Source organism: Chinchilla lanigera, unplaced genomic scaffold (genome assembly GCF_000276665.1).
Source record: "Chinchilla lanigera isolate Chin_1 unplaced genomic scaffold, ChiLan1.0 scaffold00185, whole genome shotgun sequence".
Lineage (NCBI taxonomy): Eukaryota > Metazoa > Chordata > Mammalia > Rodentia > Chinchillidae > Chinchilla > Chinchilla lanigera.
The window spans coordinates 592013-618281 of NW_004955586.1; the positions used below are offsets into that span (position 1 = coordinate 592013).

The following is a 26269-nucleotide window of genomic DNA, read 5'->3' on the forward strand; positions in this document are numbered from 1 at the left end:
GAACACTGAGTCATTTTTTTCCCTGGCCTCAGGTAGCTTCCTGTGCACACACTCATTCCTATGTTGAATACTTGAGGAGGAATCCTCTTCAAAGTCTCCAGATTTCTCTGTTTGTGCAGAGAAAACTTCTCTCCAAAGTCTAGCTGCTGGGTCTCCCATGTTAGGGATTCTTCTGGGCTTTGCCTGAGTTTTCCCTCCCTGTGCCACAGACTATAAATTCTCTTAAGGCAGTAAGCTGCAGTAACATAGGGCTCACTTCATTTGTTCCTTGTCTCTCCAGGTAACTGTCCTTTATTGTCTAATGTCCACTGTTTATTTTTTTTTATTTTTTGTTTTTTTGGTTTTTCTCTGATACCGGGAACTGAACTCATGACCTTGCGCTTGCCAGGCAGGCGCTTTGCCGCTGAGCTAAATCCCTAGCCCCTGCTGTTTAAAAAACTACTGTTTCATATATTTTGTCTTTTTGTTGTTGTTGTTTACAATGTTTCAGGCAGGAAGATAAATCTGGTCCTTGTTACTCCATCTTGGCCAGAAGTTGCCTCTTGATTTTAATTTACTTTGTAAAGCTTTTGCTAGCTGGATAATAAAGATGAAAAATACTTTCATTTTCCAACTCAGCCTGCACTGGGCCCTTTATAGCCCTCCTAAGTTCTGCTTGTAAACTAAGTTTTTGTTTCATCTCGTCTCTCTTTTATTCTACAAAACCAGAGCCTGTCAGCTCTCACGTTCAACATTTTGCCTGCGATTACCTTATCTGCCATCTTCCCCACCACCATACACTACTGTTTTGGAAACTGTTTCAAAAGCACATATCCTTCTTGTAGCCAACTTGTAGCAGTTTCTACCTAGTTTTTCAGCCTCTGCTGTCTGTAAACTGCTTTTCCAGCTTTTGCCCTAATGCCTTGTCCCAAAGCCAGTGACCCATATTTCGGTCTTTTCAGGACAACACTCCACTTGTGGATGTCAATTTCTTTATCATGTAGGTTCTGCATAACAGACTATAAACTACACTAAAATTTTATACTGTGTCTTAGAACAACATTTATTTAGACAGCTTTGTATATTAGCAGTTTGGGCAAGGTGCAGCTGAGCAGTTTTTCTAGCCTGGATTGGGCTCAGGTAAACACAGCTGAACTTACTCATGGATCTTCAGTTAGTTGATAGGTCTGCTGGGTCTGGTTACTTTATAGAAAATTCTTTATGGGTCTTCCTCTAGAACCCTGAGTTTGTTTAGTTAGAGGTTGTTCCAAAACCATCAAAGCCAGTTTTTCCCCACTGGGTCAGTTTATACTGAAAGTAATAATTCTCATGCTTGGGTTTAAATCTACTTATATTACCATTTGACTTGTCTCTTCAGTTTTCCCTTTTACAGTACTCCTTTTAAAATTGTTTTGCCATTTTCCTCCTGTAAATTGGAAATTATAAACCTTTACTGTTTTTCAATCAGTTTTCTTGGGGAGTAGAACGTGCATTCTTAATTTATCATAACCTAATATTAATTGTTTTTTATTCTGCTGCTAGACAATACAAAGATTTTAGAACACTTTAACTCTACATATTCCCTGTCCAATTTATACACAGTTATTATTTAATATTTGTATAGTTTAATTATTATAACAAGTTTTTATTTACATTCTACACACACGTATATTGTTAATTCTTTTAAGCGCCTCTGATCTTCCCTATCAAGTCAAATTAGCATACTCAGAGATAGGTGGTGGCCGAGCCACCTGTGATAGGTGGCCACTAAACAAACAGCAATTCCCATACTCCACTTATCCATTAGAAGCTCTGGATCCAAGGGACATGTGGCAACCCCCTGGGGATCCCTCCTGGAAGTCCAGGAGCTATTTTTCTTCTCCTGACTTCCAATAAACATTCTCCTCACTTGAGAGAGAGAGAGAGGAAGAGAGAGAGGGAGAGCGCTCAAGCTGACCAGGATCAGTGGTAACTACAAGAGGACTACTTCAGGGAGGCCATTACAGGTTCTCCAGGAAAAGGGAAAGTACAGTTTCCTCAGGCAGAGGAATCAGAATCTGCCCATAAACCTTCATTCTAATTTTCAGGATGCACTTCCTTCCCAAACTGTGATCCCTCACCTCAACAAAAAGAAACTTAGCTTTTTGCTTTGCTGCCATAATAGAAAACCACAGATTGAATAATTAATAAACAATAGGTGTATATTTGGCTCACAGTTCTGGAGTCCAGAAACTCTAAGAGTATAGCACTGGCATCTGGTGAGGGTGCTGCTTCAAGACATGGCAGAAGGGCAGAAGCGCATATCAGAGAGGAAAATCAAGCCAAACTCATCCTTGAATCAAGTATCCTCCCTCAGTAACAGAATTAACCCATTCATGGAGGCAGAGCCCTTATGAGCTAATCACCTCTTAGCATTGTTACAATGTCAATTAAACTTCAACATGACTTTTGGAGAGGACAGTCAAATCAGAGCAGAAACCCGCTCAGGTTGGGAATTCATGTTGTCAACCATTCATAGAATTAGACTTTGGGTTTGGTTTTCAGAAATCGCAGCCTGGTGGCTATCAGAGATAAGGGTTTTTTTCAGGGTAGTCATAGAAATTTTCCAGTCTCTATAAAGGCCTTGAGGTGAGAACTTAAAGCTCTGTGCTGACCATTTTATTTCTCTAAATTCTCCAGCAACCAACCAACCCTAGTACACTTACTTTGACTAAAATGCTCTAAAGTAACAAAAACTATATTTGGTTTCCCATAGTCTTGCCTTCTATGGATACTTGATTACAGGTGATAATTTGAGTAACTGTTTTGCTGCTTCATCCCATGGGCTGCAAGCATCCTCTTTATCACTGAAAGGAGGGTTATTAGTGCCTTTAAATCTAATCAGGTTAGAAAACTAACTCCAGAAAATTCAGAACAATTTGGAACACTCATTTTTAAGATTTTGTTGTTCTGCAGCCACTCTCAGTACCAAATTCCATACCAGTCAGGGTTCAACCAGAGGCAGAACCAGTAGGAAATATATATATGTAGTCATATACCCTATAAGTACATATGGGGAGTGCATGTACAATAGTGGTCCTGTAAGAATATATTGGCTCATGACATTGTAGCTGTCATAGTTTGTGTAAGAATACTCTATGATGTTCATACAATGATGAAATAGCCTAATGATACATTTGTCAGAATGCAGCTGATTGTTATGATGTCAACTTGACTTGAGGAAGAACTTCCTAGCAGATTAGTAAAGCTGTGGTGTGTCTGTGGCTGAGTGACATGTAGGCTGCAAACCAGGCAGGGAAGGCTCAGCTCCGATATGAGTGACACCAACCAATAAGGGTGTAGCCAGGATGTAATAAAAAGGTAAAGAAGAAGTAAGTCTTACCTTTTCTTCTTTGGAGGAATCCTGGCCTTCTCCATTGCTTCCTAATGTTCATGTCCAGTTCCTTCAGCTTTCTAGTGTAGATTCTTCCTCCTTTTAACCCAGACCTTTCAACTTTCTGACACAGACTTGCACCAAAGTGTACAGTAAGCTCCAAGCCTTCAACCTTCAACTGTATCCCCTGGCCCTCCAGTGTGCAGATGGTCATTTGCATTTTTCTACCCATGATCCTGCAGGTGACCATTGTAAGCCTATCTCATGAATTCTTTACATAATATGTATGTATTGTATTAAATCTGTTCCTCGAATGAATCCTGATACAGTAGTCCTGGTGTTAACTGACAAATGACTGTGTATATGTATGTGTATACTGATTCTCTATTTGTGTGTCAGTATATATTAGTACATATGTACTGATTCATGGCATTAAGCAGCCCAGAAATCGAAGAGGCTGGCAGAGGATCCAGGGGAAGGTAGAGCAATCATAGGCTTACCTGCTACTTCATGCCAATAAGGTGACCCAGGAGATCAGCAACAGCATGTGTGTACTTCCCTCTTGCCTTCCAGTCTCTTGAGAATTTTCTTTGTGGCCCACCCTTACCAGAAACATGCAAGAAAGGAAGTTCATCTCAGCCAAAGTGACCTATTATAAGGCTACCACGTTCTCCAATGATTATGTGTCTCTCCAGATCATCATTTTGTTCTTGAATTAGCATTAGTAAATTCTGTTTTTCCTGAGGAAATAGTCCATTCACCTAGTTTTAAAAATCATTGGCATCTTGTGATACTCCATATATACATGCAATTTTTATTTTTTTATATAGCAGTTAAAATTTTTATTTAAAAATTACAAATAAACAACTTATTAGCAGAAAGCTATTCATAGAATTCTTGTGAACATTTTTATCAGCATTTTCTGGTACATGTATAGTTATATTCCTTTTGTACTCACATATTGATATGGTTATTTTTATATTGCTTTTTAATTTAATAGCATTATGATCAAAGAATATAATATTTTTTACTGATCATTTGGTATTGGAGATTTGTGATCAGTTTTTAGAAATGTGTATTCTATAAAATTGACTGCAGATTTGTTTGTGTGTATATTTATCACAAACACACATCTATATACAAACCATATACAAATACCTACCCCACCCTCAGGTGAACTAATTGGGCTGGCCATCTTCTATACACTATTTTCTTATTTCCATAATCAGTTACTGACATTGTTGTATTTATTATCTTCGTTTAGCAATTTAGTCTAGTAGTTACATCAATTTTTGTGTTAAAAATTTTAAAGCTTTGTTATCAGACGTACTTACAATTTTTATGTCTTCCTGGTAAATGACTCCTTTTCACATTCAGTAATGATCTTTTAGAGGTGGAGATTAGCTTGGTAGTAGGGCACACTGACTTAGGGTTCACATAGCCCTGGGGTTCAGTCCTTGGAACTGTTGGGAGAAATACAGCCAAGTACAGTAATAATCTTGTGCGTGTGCATGTTTTGTAGTACTAGAAGTTGAACAGAGGGAGTGGTGAGCTATACCCCCTTTCACCTTGTTTTTAATTTTACTTAATTTTACTTTGAGACAGAGTCTCATTAAGTCACTAAATTGCTCAGGCTGGGCTCAAACTTGTGATCTTCCTGCCTCAGCCTCCCAAATAGCTGGGAGTAGAGGTGTGTGCACCACGACCTGGTGAGTAATGATCTTTTTGATCTCTAATAGCACATTTGCTTTAAAATCTATCCTGTCTGATGTTAATATTACCATGATTTTCATTGTGCTCTTTTTTCTGCCCCTCAGGGGTTTCTTTCAATTTTCTGTAAGGTCAGTTATACACTTAAACGAGATAGTTGTTATACTTTAGCCATTATGTCTGGTGTGTGTAGCAGGAGGCTTGAAGGTTTGTTTATAGATTCTGAAGTTCTAAAACTTAAAAAAAAGATGAAACCTATACTTACCTTTAAACAGAAATCTCTTACTATGTTTGATATTAAATCTGAGTAACAGAATAATTGTACAATATTTATATAATCAAGGCCTCATCTTATCAATGATGTTAAACAATATTAATTATAGGACACAATCTGAATATATTGACTTTGATCTCTAACAGACATAAAAGAATAGTGTTTTCCATAGTTTCCCATAGGAAATTGATACGGCCCGCTTCCCTGAAGGCTGGTTCCCCATTGGAGGATCACTGGTTTATGGAATCTCAAAAAAGGATAACAGTTTGAATACTGAAGCAGTTTATTTTATTAATAGTTTGCTATTCCTCTTCCCATCCCTCCGTCACTTCCAGATGTTGCACTTCATAGTTTGCTCTAGTCCTCTGTGGCTCCCTTTCAGTGTTTCTAATCTGCACTGGTCTCCCAGTTCAGTGGCATCAAAGAAATCCACACTAGGCTCAAACGAAGTTTCTAACTGGCAATGTATGAGTCCTAACACTGGAGGCAAATCCTACCAGCTGACATTTAACCTTGTCTTAGCAAATCGGGTTGTTAAGGGCTTCAAACATCCAGTCTGTACATCTGCTTGTGGTGTGGGTGAGGGATCTACTTTTGTCTATTACTATGAATTTCAAGGGTCCTGGAAAAGACTGTGTAATTTGAGTTCAGCTGTTTATAAGGAGCCTGAGGGGAAACCCTTCATTAGTAGGGAGAATCCTAGGTATTTGATTTGTTTGACTTCTCATACTTATGCACTACATAGAAAGCCTTTAAAAATTCATTGAAGTCAATGCTTCCATCTTTGTTTAAGTCCATTGTGCTGGCAAGCTCATCAATCTGAGAATCACGAATTTGAACATTGTAGTGAGAACTGAAAAGTTTCCACATGTTCCGAAATTCCTCCATGGAGATCAGGCCTAAAAGAATATAGGAGAAGGCAGTGAGTGTTCATGTCAAGATCCACCTAAGAGAGGGGTGGGAAATTTGTATTAATTGAATAGTCCAAATGAGAAGCTCATTAACATGCCTAATCATCCAGACAATGAAGGATGTGAAAAAGTAAGATCGTAAATGTAAGGAACAGCATACCCCTTTCAACTACCAAGTGATCCTGAGTCATTCCAAAGCCAGAGTAAATAAAAAGTGATAGAATGTGGACTGTGGAACTAAATGTGGTATGAAAGCTGTAAGAACTAAAATCTAAGGGTGAGGAATATGGAAGGGTGGCAAAGAAGAGAACAATATCAAAGCAGAGGGAGGCAGTACTATGGGAGTTAGTAAGAGGATTGCAAACAATAGTATTGCCTTTTTTAATGGGCAATACTTTACTTTTGTAGGTCAATTACTGATTTGTGTGTGTGTATGTGTGTGTGTTCAAAGGTCTCTGCAGTAGGGGAGTATTGATTTATGAGTGTGTGATGCTGGGTATTGAACCCAGAGCCTTGTGGATGGTAGGCAAACACTCTAGTACTGAAGCTACATCTCCAGCCCTATATATTTCTTAAGTTTGAAAATAAGTAACTGTTATGGTTTGTATCTGGGTGCCCCCCAAAAGCCTCATGCGGTCATGGGACAGGCTTTTAGAGTTTGATTGATTATGGGTGTGAGAGCTGCACCCACCCTGGGGTGGATAGTTTGCATATGTAAGGGAGAGCAAGAGGCTGCTTGAGGCCATTCGTGGCTTTTGTGCTTGTTGCTTTGTCTGTGTTCTGCTGCCATGAGCTGTAGCCCTCTGCCATGTGCCACTCTGCCTTGTAACCTGCCAAGTATGGACTGAAACCTCCACAAACTGTAAGTGAAATAAACCTTTCCTTCCTTAATTTTGGGCATCAGGTATTTTGTCCCAGCAACGAGAGAAAAGTAACCAAGACAGTAACTATGCATCAAAGTTAAATCAAAAATGAGTTTCCATAGCTCTCAGTCCCCAAAGCTGAATCAGAACTCTACAAATGGTTTTTATTTCAGAGTAACTAGATATTAAAATGGAAAATGAAACTAAGATATTAAAATGGAAAATGAATTATCTTTACATTTGTGCTGGTGATTTATAAAAGAGACTATCCCAGTTTGACCAGTGGCTACACAGGCTTCTATAGAATGTGATGCTCTTGAATACAGGGTTTGTGGCCAAACTAAAATAACAATATCATTGAAGATGCATACGTCTTTCTCTTTGAGTTTCACTAAGTTTGGATGAAAAATGAAATGGAAGAAAAGTGCTCTGATTTTGAAGAAACAGACTGGCTTTTGCTTTCTACTACTACTGAACCAAAATTCATTTACCTGAGCGATCAGAATCAATGATATTAAATATCATTTGCAGGTCAGTTCGGTATCTGTACAGAGTTTCAATTATGGCAGATTCAGCCTAAAATAAAGATTTTCTAAATGTTAAAATACATAGAATTAATGACACATTAGCTTTAGCAAATGTAACAAACAAACAACATCGTTACCAATTCAAAGTATTGTGATTTAGATAGAAACTGGAGAAGGCAAGCCTTCTATTGGCCCAGTGATCTGCAATCAGATAAAAGACCTGCTTTTGTGTTCCTTAAGGGACCAAAGTAAATAAGGCAGCAGTACATAGCAATTGCCAACTTTTACAGCAAGCCTTATGGAATTCATATTAATTCATTCAGTCCTCTACAGCCCTAAGGAATAGGAACAGAACTCAGTGTTATACCCATTTTAAAGATTAGAAATCAGAAAGACAACTTTCCTTAGTAACTTTCTCTATAGTCACATAGCTATTAAGTGGAATTTGAATCTTAGTTCTGTGAAGCCAAGGCCTATGATCTTCATCACGACGGCAAACTGCCTCTGAAGTGAGGTCAAAATCTTCCTCCCTCTGGACATTTTAGATTCCAATCAGCACTTATTTCCCTACTCCATTCTTCTCATCTTCCCTACAATCACCCAAGTTCTAATTTCACTTAGGTCGATGATATAACTAATCGCTGATGAACTGTTAACTAATAAATACTGGGGTCTGACAACTCTCCCTAGGGTGTTCCCATTTTAATAAAGGAATTTACATTTTTAAATTCTTAAGACTTATTCTGCATCATGTCCACAAGCCTATATGTTGTTAGGAAAAGCATTATTTTAAATGGTGTGCTGCATGAAAGAATGGATGTGATGTCTATCTTCTGCTGGAGAGCATTTAAAATAAAAACCACATATTTGACATGGATTATCTTGATGAAACCTTGTCTTTTCTTTTTGCCTAAATTTAGAATACACAAATTTCCTAAACAGATCATAGTGTCCTTGGAAGATTCCTTTTTGGCCTTTCCTAAGAATGCCACTCCCATCCATTGAATGATTTTACTCTCAACTTTTAAAGGACTAAGTTACTTACAGATTGTACAAAGGGTGTTTTGCCCCAGCCAGCAAAATACTGGGGTCTGACAACTCTCCCTAGGGTGAGTTGTCAATCTGTAACAATTGTCAGTTGTCAATCTTAACAATCTGTAAGTTACTTACAGATTGTACAAAGGGTGTTTTGCCCCAGCCAGCTTGTAGCTCGGGCTATGTGTCACTTGCCTCTTTCACTGGTTTTTCAATGCGCATATCCTGGAAGCTGGACATGTAGTCAACATATCCATCTTTGTCTACGTTGACCAGATGCAAACTCAGGGTTCTCCACGGTAAATTCAGCCCCAAAATGCTCTCCATGGAAAAAGCCCACTGGGTCACTGAAATTTTTCCTAACAACAACAAGAACAATAACACAGCCCGTATAATTTGGTTATAATTTGGGGAAAAAAAGATGCAAGGCCCTTGGTAAACTCAGTGGGCAGCCTGGGGTTTTGGGACCTGGGGCCTTGCTGCTCTTTCATGATCTATCCTACCAAGCCCCAGAGCCCCGAGGGAGGAATAGTTAAGGATAGACTTTATATTCCATAGATCTTGTCCTTACTGTCATGTTTAAGAAACATCACTTTGGGTACTAGATTTTTTTTCTTTTCTGATTAATCAAGTAAGGTATGCCTATTAATAAATATCTTTATTTTTTCTCTCTATATAAATATGTGTTTACACAAATACATATAAAGTTTCTTTTCCTTAAAATCAAATATATATTGTACTCTCGCATAAGTTTTGCTTTTTTTTTTTTTTTGAGACAAGGTCTTACTGTGTAGTTCAGGTTGCCTTGAACTCACTATGTAGCCCAGGCTGGCCTTGAACTTGCAGTGATCCTCCTGCCTCAGCCTCTTGAGTGCTGGGATTACAGGTATGCACCACCATGCCCAGCTGTTTAGTATGTTTTATGTACACTACATGTGGCAAAACACACATATACACATATACATGCATACAAATATTTATTCTAATGTGTTTTTCAAATCATGGACATTCATCTATATTAAAGAACATAGATCTGTATCATTGTTTAATGGTCGTGGAGCTGTTCCATTATTTCCTTAGGATCACTTGTAACTAGAATTACAAGGTATATATGGATTTTTTTTCAGTACTATGGATTGAATTGAGCTACAATGGACCCCGCAGTTATAAACTCAATTCATTCCTGAGGGCTGGTTGTAACTCAAGTTATCAATTGAAGGCTCAGGCTTTTCTCTGCAGCCTTCGAAATCTCTCTCCTGTACACAGGCAGATCTCAGTGTCCGTAGACATTGGCCCAGGATTTCTCAACCTACCCCATAACAGAAAGGATGCTGTAATGTTCCTTCCAGAATTCTTTAAGGTTAAATCTATACCTGAGACCATTCAGAAGCACAAGCAGCTAGCATTTGGGTCATGACTCAGGACTTCGGTCACAAATTGAAACCAAAATTCCAGTCATAACCCAAGTTGTTTGTATGTCAGGCCAATTGTAAGTCAAGGGTCCAGGGTACATCCTCAGACCTCCTTTTTTCACTTTTTAATTTTAAAACAGGGTCACCCTAAGTCATTACGTTGCCCAGGCTGGGCTTGAACTTGTGATTCTCCTGCCTGAACATCCCAAAGTGCTGGGAGTGTAGGTGTGCACTACCACACCTGAGTATGGTATGCAGATTTTTAAGGCTCATTGGTATACACAGGCATCCCTTGGTTCCAGAACCCTCCATGGGTACAAAACTCTGCAGCTCCTCAAGTCTCATAAAAAATGAGGTAGTAGCACATATAACCTACACATAGCCTCTTGTATACTTTAAATAATCTCTGAATTACTTATAGTAGTAAACGCAATGGAAGTGGTATGTAAATAATTGCTATAGTATATTGTTTAGGGAATAATGATAGCAAAAACCACCTGCACATGTTTAGAAGAGACTTGATTTTTTAAAGTATTTCAAATACTTGTTACAATATTTTGTCTTAATGGTGTGTGGAAAAGACAGTGGCATGCACCTTTCTTAGTGAGCTTCACTGGTACCCCAGTGGCTGGCTCCAGCCTCTCTAGTCCTGGTCCAATAGCAGGATGCCCATCAGTGAACTTCTACCCCATCCAGTGGGCCACAGCCACTCCCTCTACAATGAATTTCAGGCTTCGTTAGAAGTAGGGGACTCTTCTCAGTTTGTTCCTTCCTTGGATACTCTCTCAGCCTTAGAGGTAGGAACAGTTTCTCCCTATACTTGCTATTCCTGTGTTTTTTCATTTTCTTTTATTGCTTTTAGTAATTGTCCTTTATCAGTTAATAATTCTTTATATTAAGCTTCCTTGTTGAAATTACTGAAGTGGTTTCCGTATCCTAAATAGGCACTAAATAATACACCAGTATACGGAAATGCAATCAATTTGTCTGTACTGACCTTACGTTTGACAACTTGCTAAATTCATTTATTAATTCTAGCACCTTTCCTGTGGATCACCTTGGATTTTCTATATATTCAATCATGTTGTCTACACATAGTGACACTTTTTAACTCTTATTTTTTTTAATGTGCCTTATTGCACTGGCTGGTATCCCTAGTACAATGCTAAACAGATGTCTTGACAGTGGAGCATCTGCATGAGTTTCCTATTGCTTCTGTCACAAATTACAACAGATTTAGTGGCCTACATAACACAAATGTATTCTCCTACAATTCTGGAGATCAGAAATCTGAAATCAGTCCCACTGGGCAAAAGTTAAGTTTCAGCAAGGCTGGTTCCTTCTGGAGGCTCTAAAGGGAGGGTCTGTTTCCTTGTTTTTTCCAGCTTCTGGCTGCCTGTATGCCTTGGCTTGGAGCCTCTTCTTCCATCTTCAAAAGTTGTCATTTCAATACCTGTTGCTGTAATCCCATCATCCTCCTCTCTGTCTCCTACATCCCTCTTAAAAGGACTATTGTGATTATATCAGGCCCATTGGACAATGCAGGAGACTCTGCCCTGGCCAAGATGCCTACGTTAATCAAATCTGCAAAGTGCCCATTGGCATATAAGGCAATATCCACAGATTCTAACTATTAGGATGTGTACATATCAGGGGACAGGACATTATTCAGTCTACAACATCTTTTCCTTTCCACTCTTTCTCCATCAAGTATGTTATTTGTTACAGGCTTTCAGAGTTAGAGACCTCATGAGATTAAGAAAGTTCACTTTTTTCTTAGTTTTCTAAAACCTTTCCTCCCTTCCTTCATCCTCCCTCCCTCCCTCCCTCCATTCCTTTTTATTCTTATGCTAGGCAAGTGTTTTACCACTAAACTACACCTCCCCAGCCCTTCTAAATGTTTTCTAAATCCATGAAAATAGGGTGAAATACATCAAATAATTTTTCTCTTATTTTGAAAGAATTATATGACTTCTTTAATTTGTTAAAATTGTGAATTATACCACTTGATTTTGGAATGTTAAAACAATCTAGAATTCCTAGCATTCCTAGAAAAAGCCAAACCTGGTTGTGATATATTAATCTTTGGCTAACATTTCATTTAGGATTGTTTTCATCTAAATTTATCAATGAAATTAATCCTTAATTTTCCTTTTTCATAATATTCTTGTTAGGTTTTGATATTAAAGTTATCCTGTTTTCCTAAAATAATCAGGAAAGCGTTCTATTTCTATTTTCTGAAACAGTTTGGGTAAGACTTGTTTTCTTTCTGAAATGTATATTGTAAAGGTTAACATCTGAGAGCAGAGCTGTCTTTGTGGAAAATTTTAGATCTCCATTTTATTTTGTTTTATTTTTAATTTTCTTGAGACAAGGTATCACTCTATAATTCAGGATAGCCTTGAACTCACTATGTAGCCCAGGCTGGCCTTGAACTCACAGCATCCTCCTGCCTCAGCCTCCTGAGTACAGGGATTACAGGTGTGCACCACCATGCTTGGCAAATTTTCAGATGCAATATCTTTCTCTTTCTTTCTCTTTCCTTTCTTTCTTTCTTTCTTTCTTTCTTTCTTTCTTTCTTTCTTTTTTCTTTCTTTTCTTTTTTTCTTCTCTCCTCCCTTCCCTTTCCCACCCCTCTCTTCCCCTCCCCTCTCCTCTCTTTTCTTTTCTTTTCTTTTCTTTTCTTTTCTTTTCTTTTCTTTTCTTTTCTTTTCTTTTCTTTATTTTTTGAAACAGGGTCTCACTATGTAGCCCAGGCTGGCCTTGAAATCATGATGATCTTCCTGCCTCAGCCTCCTGAGTAATTTCCTTAATAGTTACAGAATTATTCAGACTTTCTATTTATAATTGTGTCAGTTTTAGCCTACACACATTTAAGTGTACAGATGCATGTATTTTAGGAATGTGTCCATTTGATCTACAATTTGAATAATTAGCATACAAGTTTTCACAATATATTTTAATGATCTTTCAATCCTCATAAGTTATGCAGTAATAGCTCCTTCAGTCCTGACACTGGTTATTTGTGCTTGTGCACATGTGCTCTCTCACTTACTCACTTGCACTCTTTCCATTCCTTACCAAAATTTTAGCAACTTTACCGGTTTCTTCAACAAACTATTCTTTCACTTTGTTGATCAAAGTTTTATCATTTAAAATGCATGCATTTCATCTTTTAAATTTTATCTTTTTAAATATCTTTTAAATTTTATCTTTTTAATTTTATCATCTTTTTAAATGCATGTGTTTTATCTTTTAAAATGCTTGTTTTATCTTTTATCTTTTAAAATAAGTTTCAGAAATTCTTCTCAAATTTGTCTTCCTTAAGTTTTAAGCATTGTACTTTCCTTCTCACTCCATTTCAACACTCTAATCTTAGAAGTGCGTTTCTTAAATCCTAAGACAAAAGAAGATTTTATTGCTAGATTATGTTATTGAGTGGTAGTTCCAGTCACTACGTCAAGGAATTAATTTATTATATAATATTTGGAATTCCTCACAATCTGTTGAGATTTGCTTTCTGTTCTATTCTACGGTAAAATTTTATGAATGTTCCAGTTTTGCTCTACAAGAATATATATTCTAAAATGTTGGGTGTAGTTATTTAAGAAAAGTTTGCTAATATTTCATGTGTCTATTCTTTTAGTTTCTGAAAGAGGAGTATTAAAGTCTCTCACTACTATGGGGGTACTAGCACACACTTGTAATCCCACCTGGCTCAACATGGGGTTGGGATATGTTGATGTTAACCATTAAGATTGCCTCAGTTACCTGGGAGGCCGACTCAGGAGGATCACAAGCTCAAGACCAACCTGGACAACTTAACAAAGCCCTGTCTCAAAATAAAAAATTTTTAAAAGAACTGGGGATGCAGCTCAGCATTTACCATACTATGAGGCTGACAAATGCATTAAAATTCTGTGTCTTCCACGATCTAGTTGTTTCTTAACATACTATCACAATAGAAGTGCAATTTCAAAGTTGTTAGTCTTCTAAGTTTAAAAACAGCTTACTGAAATGGAGATTTAGGCCTACTTTTGAGTGAATAATAGATTTTTTATTTAATTTAATTTCTTTTTTTTGTGGCACTGGGTATTGAACCCAGGCCCTTTTACTGAGCTACATCCCCACCCTTCTTTATATTTTTAAATTTTGAGACAGGGTCTTGCTAAGTCACTAAATTTCCTGGGCTGGTCTTGAATTTGCAATCCTCCTGCCTCAATCTCCCAGTGGGCTGGGATTCCAGGCATGGGCTGTAGGGTAGGCCAGGGCAGGTCAGTGTAGGGTAGGTAAACATCATATAGTTTGATTACCTGATTTAACGTGGTCTCGAACTTGGAAAGCATGAGTGAGGTCGGTTTTTCGTGAAATAATTCTCTCTTTTAATATTCTGATGGCACTGCTTTCCATAACACTCACCCTATGTAAAAAAACAATTGTTAGATAAAAGCTTCATACATCATCCTGTTTCACTTTAATGTGCTATGTTACCAATTACATGTCCACTTTAAGTGAATTGTCTATATTTACACATAACATGTTACTGAATGGTGAATGTGTGTGTGTGTGTGTGTGTGTGTGTGCGCGTGCACATGAATGTGCATTCAGTGAAATTTTAAAAGGACTATAGATAGTGTTTACTTTGGACATCAAAATTCATACGAGCAATTATTTGAAAAGAAGGAAAATAAAAAGGGATTTGCTATACCAAATATTGAAATTCACCATTATGTTACTGAAACAAAACAACAGTTATTGATAGAAGAGAAGATATATATATATATACATATATATATATTACTAGAACATAACAAAAATTTCATAAATATATCCAACTATATATGGGTCTAATATTCATGACAACAGAAGTATTACAATTTGATAGAAAAGCATAATTTTTAAAAAATTTTTCTAGCAGTTAGCTAACCAATTGGACTTAAACTTCTACCCCAAACCAGTTACAAAAATTAACTTAAAATAAAGGAGAAACAGGAACAAAATAGCTATGAGACGTACAATTGTCCCTTGGAATCCATGGGAGACTGGTTCTAGGATCTCCTGTGGATACAAAACTCCATAGATCCCCAAGTCCCTCATATAAAATGGCATGGTATTTGCATATAACCTATGCAAAGCCTCCTATATACTTCAGATCATCTCTAGACTGCTTATAATACTTAATGTTAATGCCATGTAAATAGTTATTATACTGTGTTTTTTCAAGAATGATGATAACGGGCTGGGGATTTAGCTCAGTGGCACAGTGCCTGCCTGGCAAGTGTGAGGTTATGAGTTCGATTCCTCGTACTGGATAAAAAAACAAAAAATAAAAAGAATGATGATAAGAAAAAACTCTGCACATGTTCAGAACAGACTCAATATTTTTTAATATTTTAAACGCAGAACCCACAGATGAATGGCTAATGGTATATCAAAAAAGAAAAAGGAATGGCAGATGTAAATTCAATCATATCAATAATGGCATAATATATGAATAGATTAATAAAATAAAAAGAGGTTGTGAGACTGGATAAAAATTTTAAAAGATCCAAATATGCACTGTATATAGGAGACATATTTTACTTTCAAAGAGTTTGAAAGGCCAAGAAAGTGAGAGAGAGAGAAAGGAAGGAAGGAAGGAAGGAAGGAAGGAAAGAAAGAAAGAAAGAAAGAAAGACCAGGCAAACAGCAACCATAAGAGAACCACAGTGGGCACCCTAATAGTAGACAAAATAGACTTTATGACAAAAACTCTTAATAGCAATAAAGAAGAATATTCCATAGTGATAAAACAGTCAGTAAATAAAGAAAACAAAATAATTATAAACGTATAAACCTGACAACAGAGCCCAAAACTACATGAAGCAAAGCCTGACATAATTGAAGAAAGAAATAGGCAACTCAACAGTGATAGTTGAAGACATCAATACTGTCTTCATCACTTTTCTGTCATTACTGAGACAAAATGTCTGATGCCCAAAATTAATTTTAAAATTAAGGAAGGAAAAGTTTATTTACCTCACAATTTGTAGAGGTTTAAGTCCATAATCAGCTGGCTCCAAGGCAGGGTGGCATGGCTAAAGGGCAATAGTTCTTGTCAGCAAAAGATAGCAAACTCATACTGTATGCAAGCTACAACCTAGGGCAGGTGTAGCACTCACACTGCAAATACCAGAATTAGACAATGAACCAATTACAAACTGTAGATTCAGCTGCCTCCAAAAAGCCTGCCCCCGCATAACTATATGAGGCTTTAGTGGGACATCCACACATATACTCTACTTTCAATAATGGTTAGAACAATGAGATGGAAAATCAATAAGGACATAGAACTTGAACAGTCATTCTAAGCCAACTAGACCCAAGAGGTACACCCTACCCAGCAACAGCAGCTTGTACATCCTTTTAAAGAGCATGTAGAACATTTTCCACAATAGACCGTATGCTAGGCCATAAGTCTTAAAATTTAACAGGATCAAAATCACACAACATCTCTTTTCTGACCACAAAATAAACAAACTAGAAATTAATACAAACAAATTTAGGGAATTCATAAATATGAGGAAATTGAACAACACAATTCTAAAGAACAAATGGGCCAAAGAAAAAAATCACAAGAGAAATTAGAAAATTCATGAAGATGAATGAAGAGCAAAAGCACTACAAAGCAAAACATAGGATGTGACGGATGTAGTGTTTAGAGGAAAATTTATAGCTAAAAATATCTAATATAGGTGTAAATGATTATAAATACTGATATGAAAATATCTACATGAAAGCTACTAATACCTATAGATAATTATATTAGGTATATTAGGTATTAATATATATTAAGTAATATATATATATTAATCAATATATATTAGGTGTATTAGGTATTAATACTATTGCTGTAAATACCTCTATAGGTAAATATAGGTATAATAACTGCACTAAAAAAAAGAAAGATCTCATTAAAATCAATCTTCCACATTAAACCTAGGAGAGAGTGAACCAAATCCAGTGTTAGAAAAAGGAAGGGAATGAAAAAGAATTGAGCAGAAAAAATAAAATAGAAAATAGAAAAATAAGGGAGATCCAACATGGCTGAGGAGAGGAGGAGTCACATCGGAGAGATTCAGAGAAGATCAACTAAAAACACAGGTAACTGGAAGAAGGGAAGGGACATAGCAAAAAAATCAATTTGAAAGAATTGATGCAAAAAAATCAATTTGAAAGAAGACATATGCATAAGAGTTTAAAAGAGGGGAAGCCGCCTGACAGGGTTGGCCTACAGGACCTCAACCCTTGCATGCCATAGGAGCAGACATTTTGAGAACTTCCCAAATAGCTGGCAGGATCCAAGGAGCATGGCAGAGATAACCCTAACAGGATAGACTTGCAGCTGTCTGAGCCCATTCATCTCTTGGTCTCCTCTCCCAACACTGAAGAAGCTGCAGCCCAGCAGCATTTTCACTGGCACATACTAGGGGTGAGTGATCGGGAATGGGAGAGGCTCTCCACCATTCATCTCAGACTCCCAGAGCACTAACTGGAACCACCAGGAACAAGATTAAAGACTACAGGGGTGCTTAGTAAATGGAACAGCTAACCCCTCCCCATGACCTTTGGTTAGAGAGGTGTAGGGAATTAAATAGCCCTGCACCTTCGAACTGTGCAGCCCCAGATTATCCTCACCCCGCTGGGGGGGGGGGCTGGAGCAGAAAGGCACCTCACTGCACCCCCCACCTCACCTTGAGGAAGTTACAGACTACAGCAGAGGCAGGTGACAATGGCAGTGGAACTTGTAAAGCAATGAACGGGAAGTTAGCACCCCACCTTGGGAGAGGAGTAAGAATTGAGTCTGAGCAGCCTTGAACTGCAACACAGGAGCAGAGGACCAGATCATATCACAGCATACCACCCCACCCTGCAACAAAAGACCTGTGAGGAAAGAGACTGGCCAGTGGAAGAGGAACACAGAAGGTTGATCAAGGACCAGAAGGAGCCAACGGTGCATGGGACTGGGAGCAGCCCCATCTCTGTCTGAAAACAGCACAGCAACCAGGAGAGAGAAGCCACCAAGAGAAACAGGGTAAGGCATGGGAGGCTTCTAAGAACATACAAAAAGTACTGGCTGAACATTCTGACTTCAGACCCCCATATTTGGAGGCCAAGGTCAACCTCAAATCCAGCATAAACTCTACTGCAAGCTTGGCAGTGTTATTCAGTAGTTTTGGACTCTTGGACACCAGAGGAATTTTGCTTTTTATTTTATTATATTTTTCTTCTTTTTGCTGGTTTGTTTCCCATTCTTTTTCTTTTTTTTTGTCTTTTACTTATATTTTTCTTCTAATCTATTCATCTTCTTTCTCCCTTTGCTCAATTTACCTTTCTAAACTTAGTCATATTTTCATATCAGCGAATAGCCTCTCTAATTTTTCTGGTCAACTTCAATACTTCCTTCCTTACTCCTTCATTCTTTCTCTTCTGTCCTCTGAGCTAGTTTCCCAAAGCTTGTGTGATCATCCTTCATCATCCAGCCTGGTTTCTATTTTATTTCTTTTCAGTTACCTCTGTTTTATCCACTGTCATACCTAAATTTCCATACCACAGGCTAAGACCACTCTACCAAGGGGAAACACTTTGCATACAAGCTCTCAATTTATGATCAGTTCTGTTATATAACTACAGATTTTTGCTTCTGTGGTTAGAGGTGCAAAATTAATAGTTCACAGTTTGTCAGTTTCTAAATTGTGCTTGATACTATTGTTAGTGCTAAATATACTGCTTTAGCTAGTATGTCACATCTGTTTTAATCAGTTGTTCTCACTTCTGTAACAATAATGGGAAGGTTTGGGATAATAACCACACCACACCCCAGCACCAAAAGTCTGGGGATGAGCCAAACAGATACCAACATCTCACTCTAAATTAATTGGAAACATAGGATCCTGGGACAGACACAAACCAAGACCCTTCCACACACAGAAGGCATCCCTGAAGAACACATCTTGCCTAGAGAGGCATTGATACTAGTGTTAAAGCTACTTACTACAAAACTTACAAGGATCAACACAGAAAACAAAATTAAAAATTTGAAATAGAAAATAACAAGACAGAGATGCAAAATGCAACCTCAGACCTGCAGTCCACCCAAACAAGTCCAGGAGACAATGAGATAGCAGAAAAGAGAAGACACACATGTGACATTACTGAAATGATAGCAACCTAAGTAAGGAAACAAATCCATGAGGCTTTTGAAGAAATCAGATCAGAAATAATCTCTCAGGTAAAAAAAAAACAAGAAATGTCAACATTCATAAAGGAATTGCTTAGCAAATCTAGAGTACAGATAGATAAAAAATTAGAAGATGATAAGAAGAAGCTGGAAACTTTAAATGATCAGCATAAGAAAGAAATAGAATTCATGACATGAAGTCAAACAGATATCCAGGAAATTAAAAATTCCATTGAAAGCTCACAAAATTGCTTGAACAAAACTGAAGACAGACTTTCAGATCTTGAAGACAGGATTGTGGCTAGTGATCAAGAAAGGAAAAATATCTTGAAAATAACAAAAAAAATCACGAAATAACAATTCAACAGATGCAAAAATGACACAAAGAAAAATAATATAAGAATAATTGGTGTCACTGAAAAAAAGAGAGTTAACAAACAAAGGTGGGCAATATCTGAAGCTTCTGTGAACTCAACCCACATCCCCATCTACTCTTGTGGAAGCTGGGGCAAACCCCAGACAGTCTCAAGAATGCTGATGAGACTTCCCTGCCCTTCCCACACACTCCTGGGAGCCAACTAAATGCAAGAAAGGTCGGGAGCATCTAGGACCCCACCTTGCCACCACTCATCAGCACAGGAGCTACACTGAGCACTGGGGATCTTCAGACTCTCGCCCTGCCACTCACACACAATCAGGACAGTGAGACTGCACTACAGGGATATTGCTGAGGGCAGAGCCTGCTTCCCACACTGGAAGGGGAGGAGTGAGGGTTAACTCTCTCAGGCCCCTGACCATGTTCAGGTTTCAGCTGAGCTACCAGGGGGGTGTGAGTTGTTCTGGCAGTGACCACAAAGGCAGGTTGTTCAAAAACGACAAAATAAAGGAGCAAAATGCAATCCCAGTCCTCCACACCACCAAAAACAAGGCCAGAAAGAATCAACACAGAAAAGCCTGGAAGTCATACACCTGAAATTTCTGAAATGATAGCAACTGAAGTAAAGAAACAACTCCATCAGGCCATAGAAGACATCAGCTCAGAAACAATATCTCAGGTGAGAAAAGAAATGACAATAATGAAAGAAATGTTCAGCATATCCAAAGATGACATAGACAGAAAATAGAAGAGCATAGACAACTCAATGAAACCTTCAGGGAACAATATACAAAAGAACTAGAAGGTATAAAACAGATACAAACAGATATCCAGGAACTTAAAAATTCCACTGAAAGCTTGCAAAACTGCCTGAATGAGGCTGAAGACAGAGTTTCAGACCTTGAAGACAGCACTGCCACTAATGAATGTGAAAGGAGGGATCTCTTCAAAACAACAAGGAACCAGGAAATAACAATTCAACAACTGCAAGACAAAGCAAAGAGAAACAATGTCAGATTAATAGGTATTAATGAAACAGCAGGCATCAACACAAATGACATAAAAAGACTGTTTGCAGAAATAATACCGGAAATTTCCCAGGTATGGTAAAAGAAATGGACATCAAGATAAGTGAGGCATATACAACCCAGTTATCATAAGCAAAATAAATCTACACCCAGACTTATAGTGATAAAGATCCCAGAAACTCAACAAAAGCTCAGAATATTAAAAGCTGTTAGAGAAAAGAAACAGATCCCCTATAAAGGAAAGCCTATCAGAATCATGGCAGAATTCTCAACACAAACCATCAAGGCAAGAAGAGCTTGGAGTGAAGTATTTCAAGCACTGAAAGAAAACAACTTCCAACACAGCATAATGTACTCTGCAAAGATATCTTTGAAATTTAATGGAGAAATACAATATTTTCATGATAAAGAACAACTAAAGAAATTCATGAGTGCCAAATCAATCCTACAAAGAGTACTAAAAGATATACTAGACAGAGATAAAATAGACAACTTCAAGAACAACAACAAAAAGGAACTAACAAGTAGAGCAAGAAATTCAACAGAGGGAAAAAGGAGGATCCAATAGCAGGAAAATAGCATGACAAAGATAAGCCAGTACATATCCATTATAACCATCAGTGTGAATGATCTCAAAATACCAACCAAGAGAAGTAGACTTGCAGAGTGGATTAGGGAACAAAACACAACTATATGCTGTACAAAAGAAACACATTTAAATCAAAAGAAAATTCAAAGACTGAAAATTAAAGGATGGAAAACAATACTCCATGTGACCAGATCCCAGAAAAGAGGGGGTGTAGCTATTCTGTTTGCAGACAATGTGAACTTCAAGCAAAGAACAATCAAAAGAGATAAAGAAGGTCACTACATACTTGTGAAAGGGAAGCTTCCAGAGGAAGAGATAACAATCATAAACATCTATGCACCAAATATAGGAGCACCCACCTATATAAGACAAATTCCAACAGACACAAAAAATGAAATAAGTAGCAACACAATCATAACAGGGGACTTTAACACACAATTGTCACAAGGAGATAGATCAATTAGACAAAAAAGTGGGAAAGAAATAACAGAACTCATCTGTTATTTCTCATCTGTCCATACGTGTGAACATATGGACTTAGTAGAACTTTGCAGTGTTCCACTTTACAGCATCAGAATACACACTCTTCTCAGCTGTACATGGTACATTCTCTAAAATAGACCATATAAAGGTACACAGAGCATGTTTAAGTAAATGCAAAGGAATTGAAATTATCGCATGTATACTATCAGACCATAGTGCAATGAATTTGGAAATTAATCACAAAAGAAAACACCAAAACTCCATATACAGTTAGAAATTGAATAACATCCTCCTGAACAACCAATGGGTCACAGATGAAATCAGAGTAGAGATTAAACACTGCTTACAATCAAATGAAAATGGAAATACAACCTACAGGAAGTTGTGGGATGCAATGAAAGCAGTCCTCAGAGGGAAATTTATACTGGTGAACTCCCACCTTAGCAAAGCAGAACAAGCACAAATAAACAATCTTATGCTGCACCTGAAGTTCCCAGAAAAAGAAGAGCAAGTCAAACCGAGAGCCCAAAGAAGGCAGGAAATTATAAAGCTCAGAGCAGAAATTAACGCAAAAGAGACTAAAAAAAAAATACAAAGTATTAATGACTTTCAAAGAGTTGGATCTTTGAAAGAATGAATAAATTAGATAAACCCCTAGCCAAAATTATCAAAAAAAGAAAGAAAAAAACTGAAATAAATGCAATAAGGAATGAAAGGGGTGAAAACACTGCAGATCCTGAAGAAATTCAGAATATCTTCAATACCTACTTTGAAAATCTTTACTCTCATAGGATGGAAAACACAGAGGAAATGGACAGATTTCTACATACATATGAATTACCAAAGCTCAAAGAAGAAGATATAAAAATCCTGAATAACTCAATAGCAGCCAGTGAATTTGAAAATGTAATTAAAAACTTGCAAATGAAGAAAAGCCAAGGTCCTGATGGATACAGAGCTGAATTTTACAAGCAATTTATGGAAGACTTAACACCAATTCTTCTCAAACTCTTTATTGAATTTGAAAGGGAAGGAATTCTCCCCAACTCTTTCCTGGAGGCAAGTATTATTCTGATACCAAAACCAGAGAAAGACCCAACCAAGAAAGAGAACTACAGACCAATCTCCCTAATGAATATAGATGCAAAAATTCTCAATAAAATACTAGCAAACAGAATACAACAAGTCATCAAGAAGATTATACACCAAAACCAAGTGGGATTCATACCAGGAATGCAGGGATGGTTCAATATATGCAAATCAATTAATGTAATACACCATGTTAATAGAGCCAAGCACAAAAATCACAAGATCATCTCTCCATTGATGCAGAAAAAGTCTTTGACAAATTCCAACACTCATTCATGTTGAAAACCTTACAGAAAATAGGAATAGATGACCTTTACCTCAAGCTGATCAAAGTCATCTATGATAAACCAATAGCTAACATCATACTAAATGGTCAAAGATTGAAAGCTTTCACTTTTAAATCAGGAACAAGACAAGGAGTCCACTGTCACCAGTCCTATTCAATGTAGTTCTGGAAATAGTGGCTAGAGCCATTAGAAAAGAGAGAGAAATAAAAGGAATAAGGACAGGAAAGGAAGAAGTGAAATTATCATTATTCGCAAATGACATGATACTCTACATACTAGATGACAAAACCTCCACCAAAAGGCTCATAGATTTAATAACCAAATTTAGTAGCATAGCTGGATACAAAGTTAACACTCAAAAGTCAATAGTATTCCTGTACACAAGTATCAAACAGACAGAGAGAAATTAGGGAAATCACACCTTTCACAATAGCATCTAAAAAGATGAAATACTTAGGAATTAGTCTAATGAAAAAAGTAATACATCTATACAGTGAAAATTATATGACTGAAAAAAAGAGATTGAAAAAAGGAGATTGAAGAAGATATCAGAAAATGGAAAGATATTGCTTGCTCATGGATAGGAAGAAACAACATTGTGAAAATGGCCATACTCCCAAAAGTGTTGTACAGATTCAATGTAATCCCAATTAAAATACCATTAGTATTCCTCACAGATCTAGAGAAAACACTCCTAAAGTTCATCTGGATCCAGAAGAGGCCTAGAATAGCAAAAGCAATCTTAGGAAACAAAGGAAAGGCAGGAGGCACCACAATTCCTGACGTGAAATTATATTATGAAGCTACTGTGATAAAATCAGCATGGTACTGGCACAAAAACAGACCTGAAGATCAATGGAACAGATTAGAAGATACAGATACAACTACAAACACACTCAGTCACCTTATCTTTGACAAAGGGGCCAAACATGTTCAATGGAAGGAAGACAGCCTCTTTAATAAATGGTGCTGGAAAAACTGGCTTTCCACATGCTGAAGACTAAAACTAGACCCATGTCTTTCACCATGCATTAAATTAAATCAAAATGGATCAAAGATCTAAATATTAAAACATAAACACTAAATTCATTGGAAGAGAAAGTAGGTAAAAATCTTGACGACATTGGGTAAGCAGAGAGTTCATGAACAGAAACCAAACTGCATGCGAAATACTGCGTAGAATCAACAACTGGGATCTCCTCTTATTATAAAGTTTTTGCACATCTAAAGAAATCAGCAATAAAGTAAAAAAATCCTCAACAAGATATTAATAGAATGCAGCACATGATTAAAAAGATTATACATCATGACCCAGTATGTTTCATCCCAGAGATGCAAGGGTATATATAAGCCAATAAATGTAATACATCACACAAACAGAAGCAAGGTAAAAAAACTATGCAATCACATCAATAAATACAGAAAAGACTTTCAACAAAGTCCAATACCCATTCATGGTCAAAATCCTGAAGAAAATACCTATACAAGGACCATACCTGAATTTGATAAAAGCCATTTATGACAAACCAATCCCCAACATCATATTAAATGGAGATAAACTAAATGCATTCCCCTGAAAATTAGGAACAAGGCAAGGATGCCCACTATCACCTCTTCTATTCAACTTGGTACTTAAAACATTGGCCAGAGCAATCAGGCAAGAGAAATAAAAGAGATACATATAGGGAAGGAAGGACTCAAATTATCATTTTTTGCACATGACATGATACCCTACATAGAAGACCTGGGAAACTCCACCAAAAAACTCTTAGAATTCATAACCAACCTAAGGGACATGGCAGGATACAAGATCAATGTACAAAAATCACTGGAATTTATATATACCAATAATGAACTTAATTAGAAATTATGGAAGTAATACCATTTACAGTAGCTTCATGAAAAATAACTTACCTAGGAATTAACCTAACCAAGAAAGTAAAGAACCTCTGCAAAGCAACTATGGTACTCTGGAAAAGGAGACTGAAGAGGACATCAAAAAATAGAAAAATGTCCTCTGCTTCTGGATAGACAGCACCTATATTATAAAATTGGCCACACTCCCAAAACTGTTATATAGATCCAATACAGTGCCAGTCAAATACCAACACCATAATTTACAGAACTAAAGGAAACAATTCTAAAATTTATATAGAAGCAATAGAGACTCAGAATAGCAAAAGCAATTTTGGGCAAAAAGAGCAAAGCAGGAGGCTTTACAATACTAAACTTCAAGCTACACTACAAAGCAATAGTGATAGACAGCATGGTACCAAAGCAAAAACATACAAAAAGACATGTGGGCCAATGGAACATAATAGAGAATACAGAAACATCCCCAGACACATTCAGCTATTTGATCTTTGACAAAGGAGCCAAAAGCATATGCTGGAGGAAAGACAGCCTATTCAACAAGTGGTGGTTATTTATTTTCAGAACATTGACTTTGGACCCATATCTCTCACTGTAATAAATTAAAATCAAAATAGATCAAAGCTCTAACCATTAAAACAGAAACATTAAACTTACTGGAAGATAAAATAGGTAAAACACTTGAAGACATGGGTGTAGGAAGGGATTTTCTAAACAGAACCTCAATCTCACAAGAAATAAAAGAATCAACAAATGGAATTATATCAGAGTAAAAAGCTTCTGTATGGCAAAAGAATCAGTAGAGTGAAGAGATAACCTACAGAACAGGAAAAAAATTTTGCCACCTATTCGTCAGAGGACTAATATCTAGACTACATAAGGAACACAAAATATTCAACCACCTAAAATTAAAGATCCAGTCAAGAAATGGGCAAGGGAAATGAACAGACATTTCACAGAGGAAAAGGTACAAGTGGCCAACAAATATATGAAAAAATGTTCAACATACCTGGAATAGAGCCTCCAGAATTGTGAGATAAATAAACCTTACTCACAAATGACTGCTAAAGGTCATACAATAAGTCATACAATAAGTTTTCTTTTAAACCCACAAACTTGGAAAAAATTTTAGCTGATTGTCCCTCAGACAAAGGGCTTCTATCTAGAACATATAAAGAATTAAAAAGTTTCAGCCCCTCCAAATTCAAAGACCCAATCCAAAAATGGGCAGCTGAGATGAA

The 26269-nt window shown here is 37.1% G+C and overlaps 1 protein-coding gene across 4 annotated transcripts in view; it reads right to left on the minus strand.

The window, feature by feature from the left end:
* Positions 1–5607: 5607 nt before the first annotated feature.
* Ppef1 (protein phosphatase, EF-hand calcium binding domain 1) overlaps positions 5608–26269 on the minus strand; it is a 163814-nt gene continuing 143152 nt past the window's right edge. For all 4 annotated transcript variants that reach the window (XM_013509899.1, XM_005414441.1, XM_013509901.1 and 1 more), the window contains exons 15-18: positions 14398–14504; positions 8868–9031; positions 7602–7686; positions 5608–6235 (exon numbers count right to left, since the gene is read on the minus strand). In XM_013509899.1, coding sequence (XP_013365353.1) covers positions 6036–6235; positions 7602–7686; positions 8868–9031; positions 14398–14504 — 556 coding nt within the window. In that variant the 3' untranslated portion in view covers positions 5608–6035. The remainder of the gene's footprint in view (positions 6236–7601; positions 7687–8867; positions 9032–14397; positions 14505–26269) is intronic.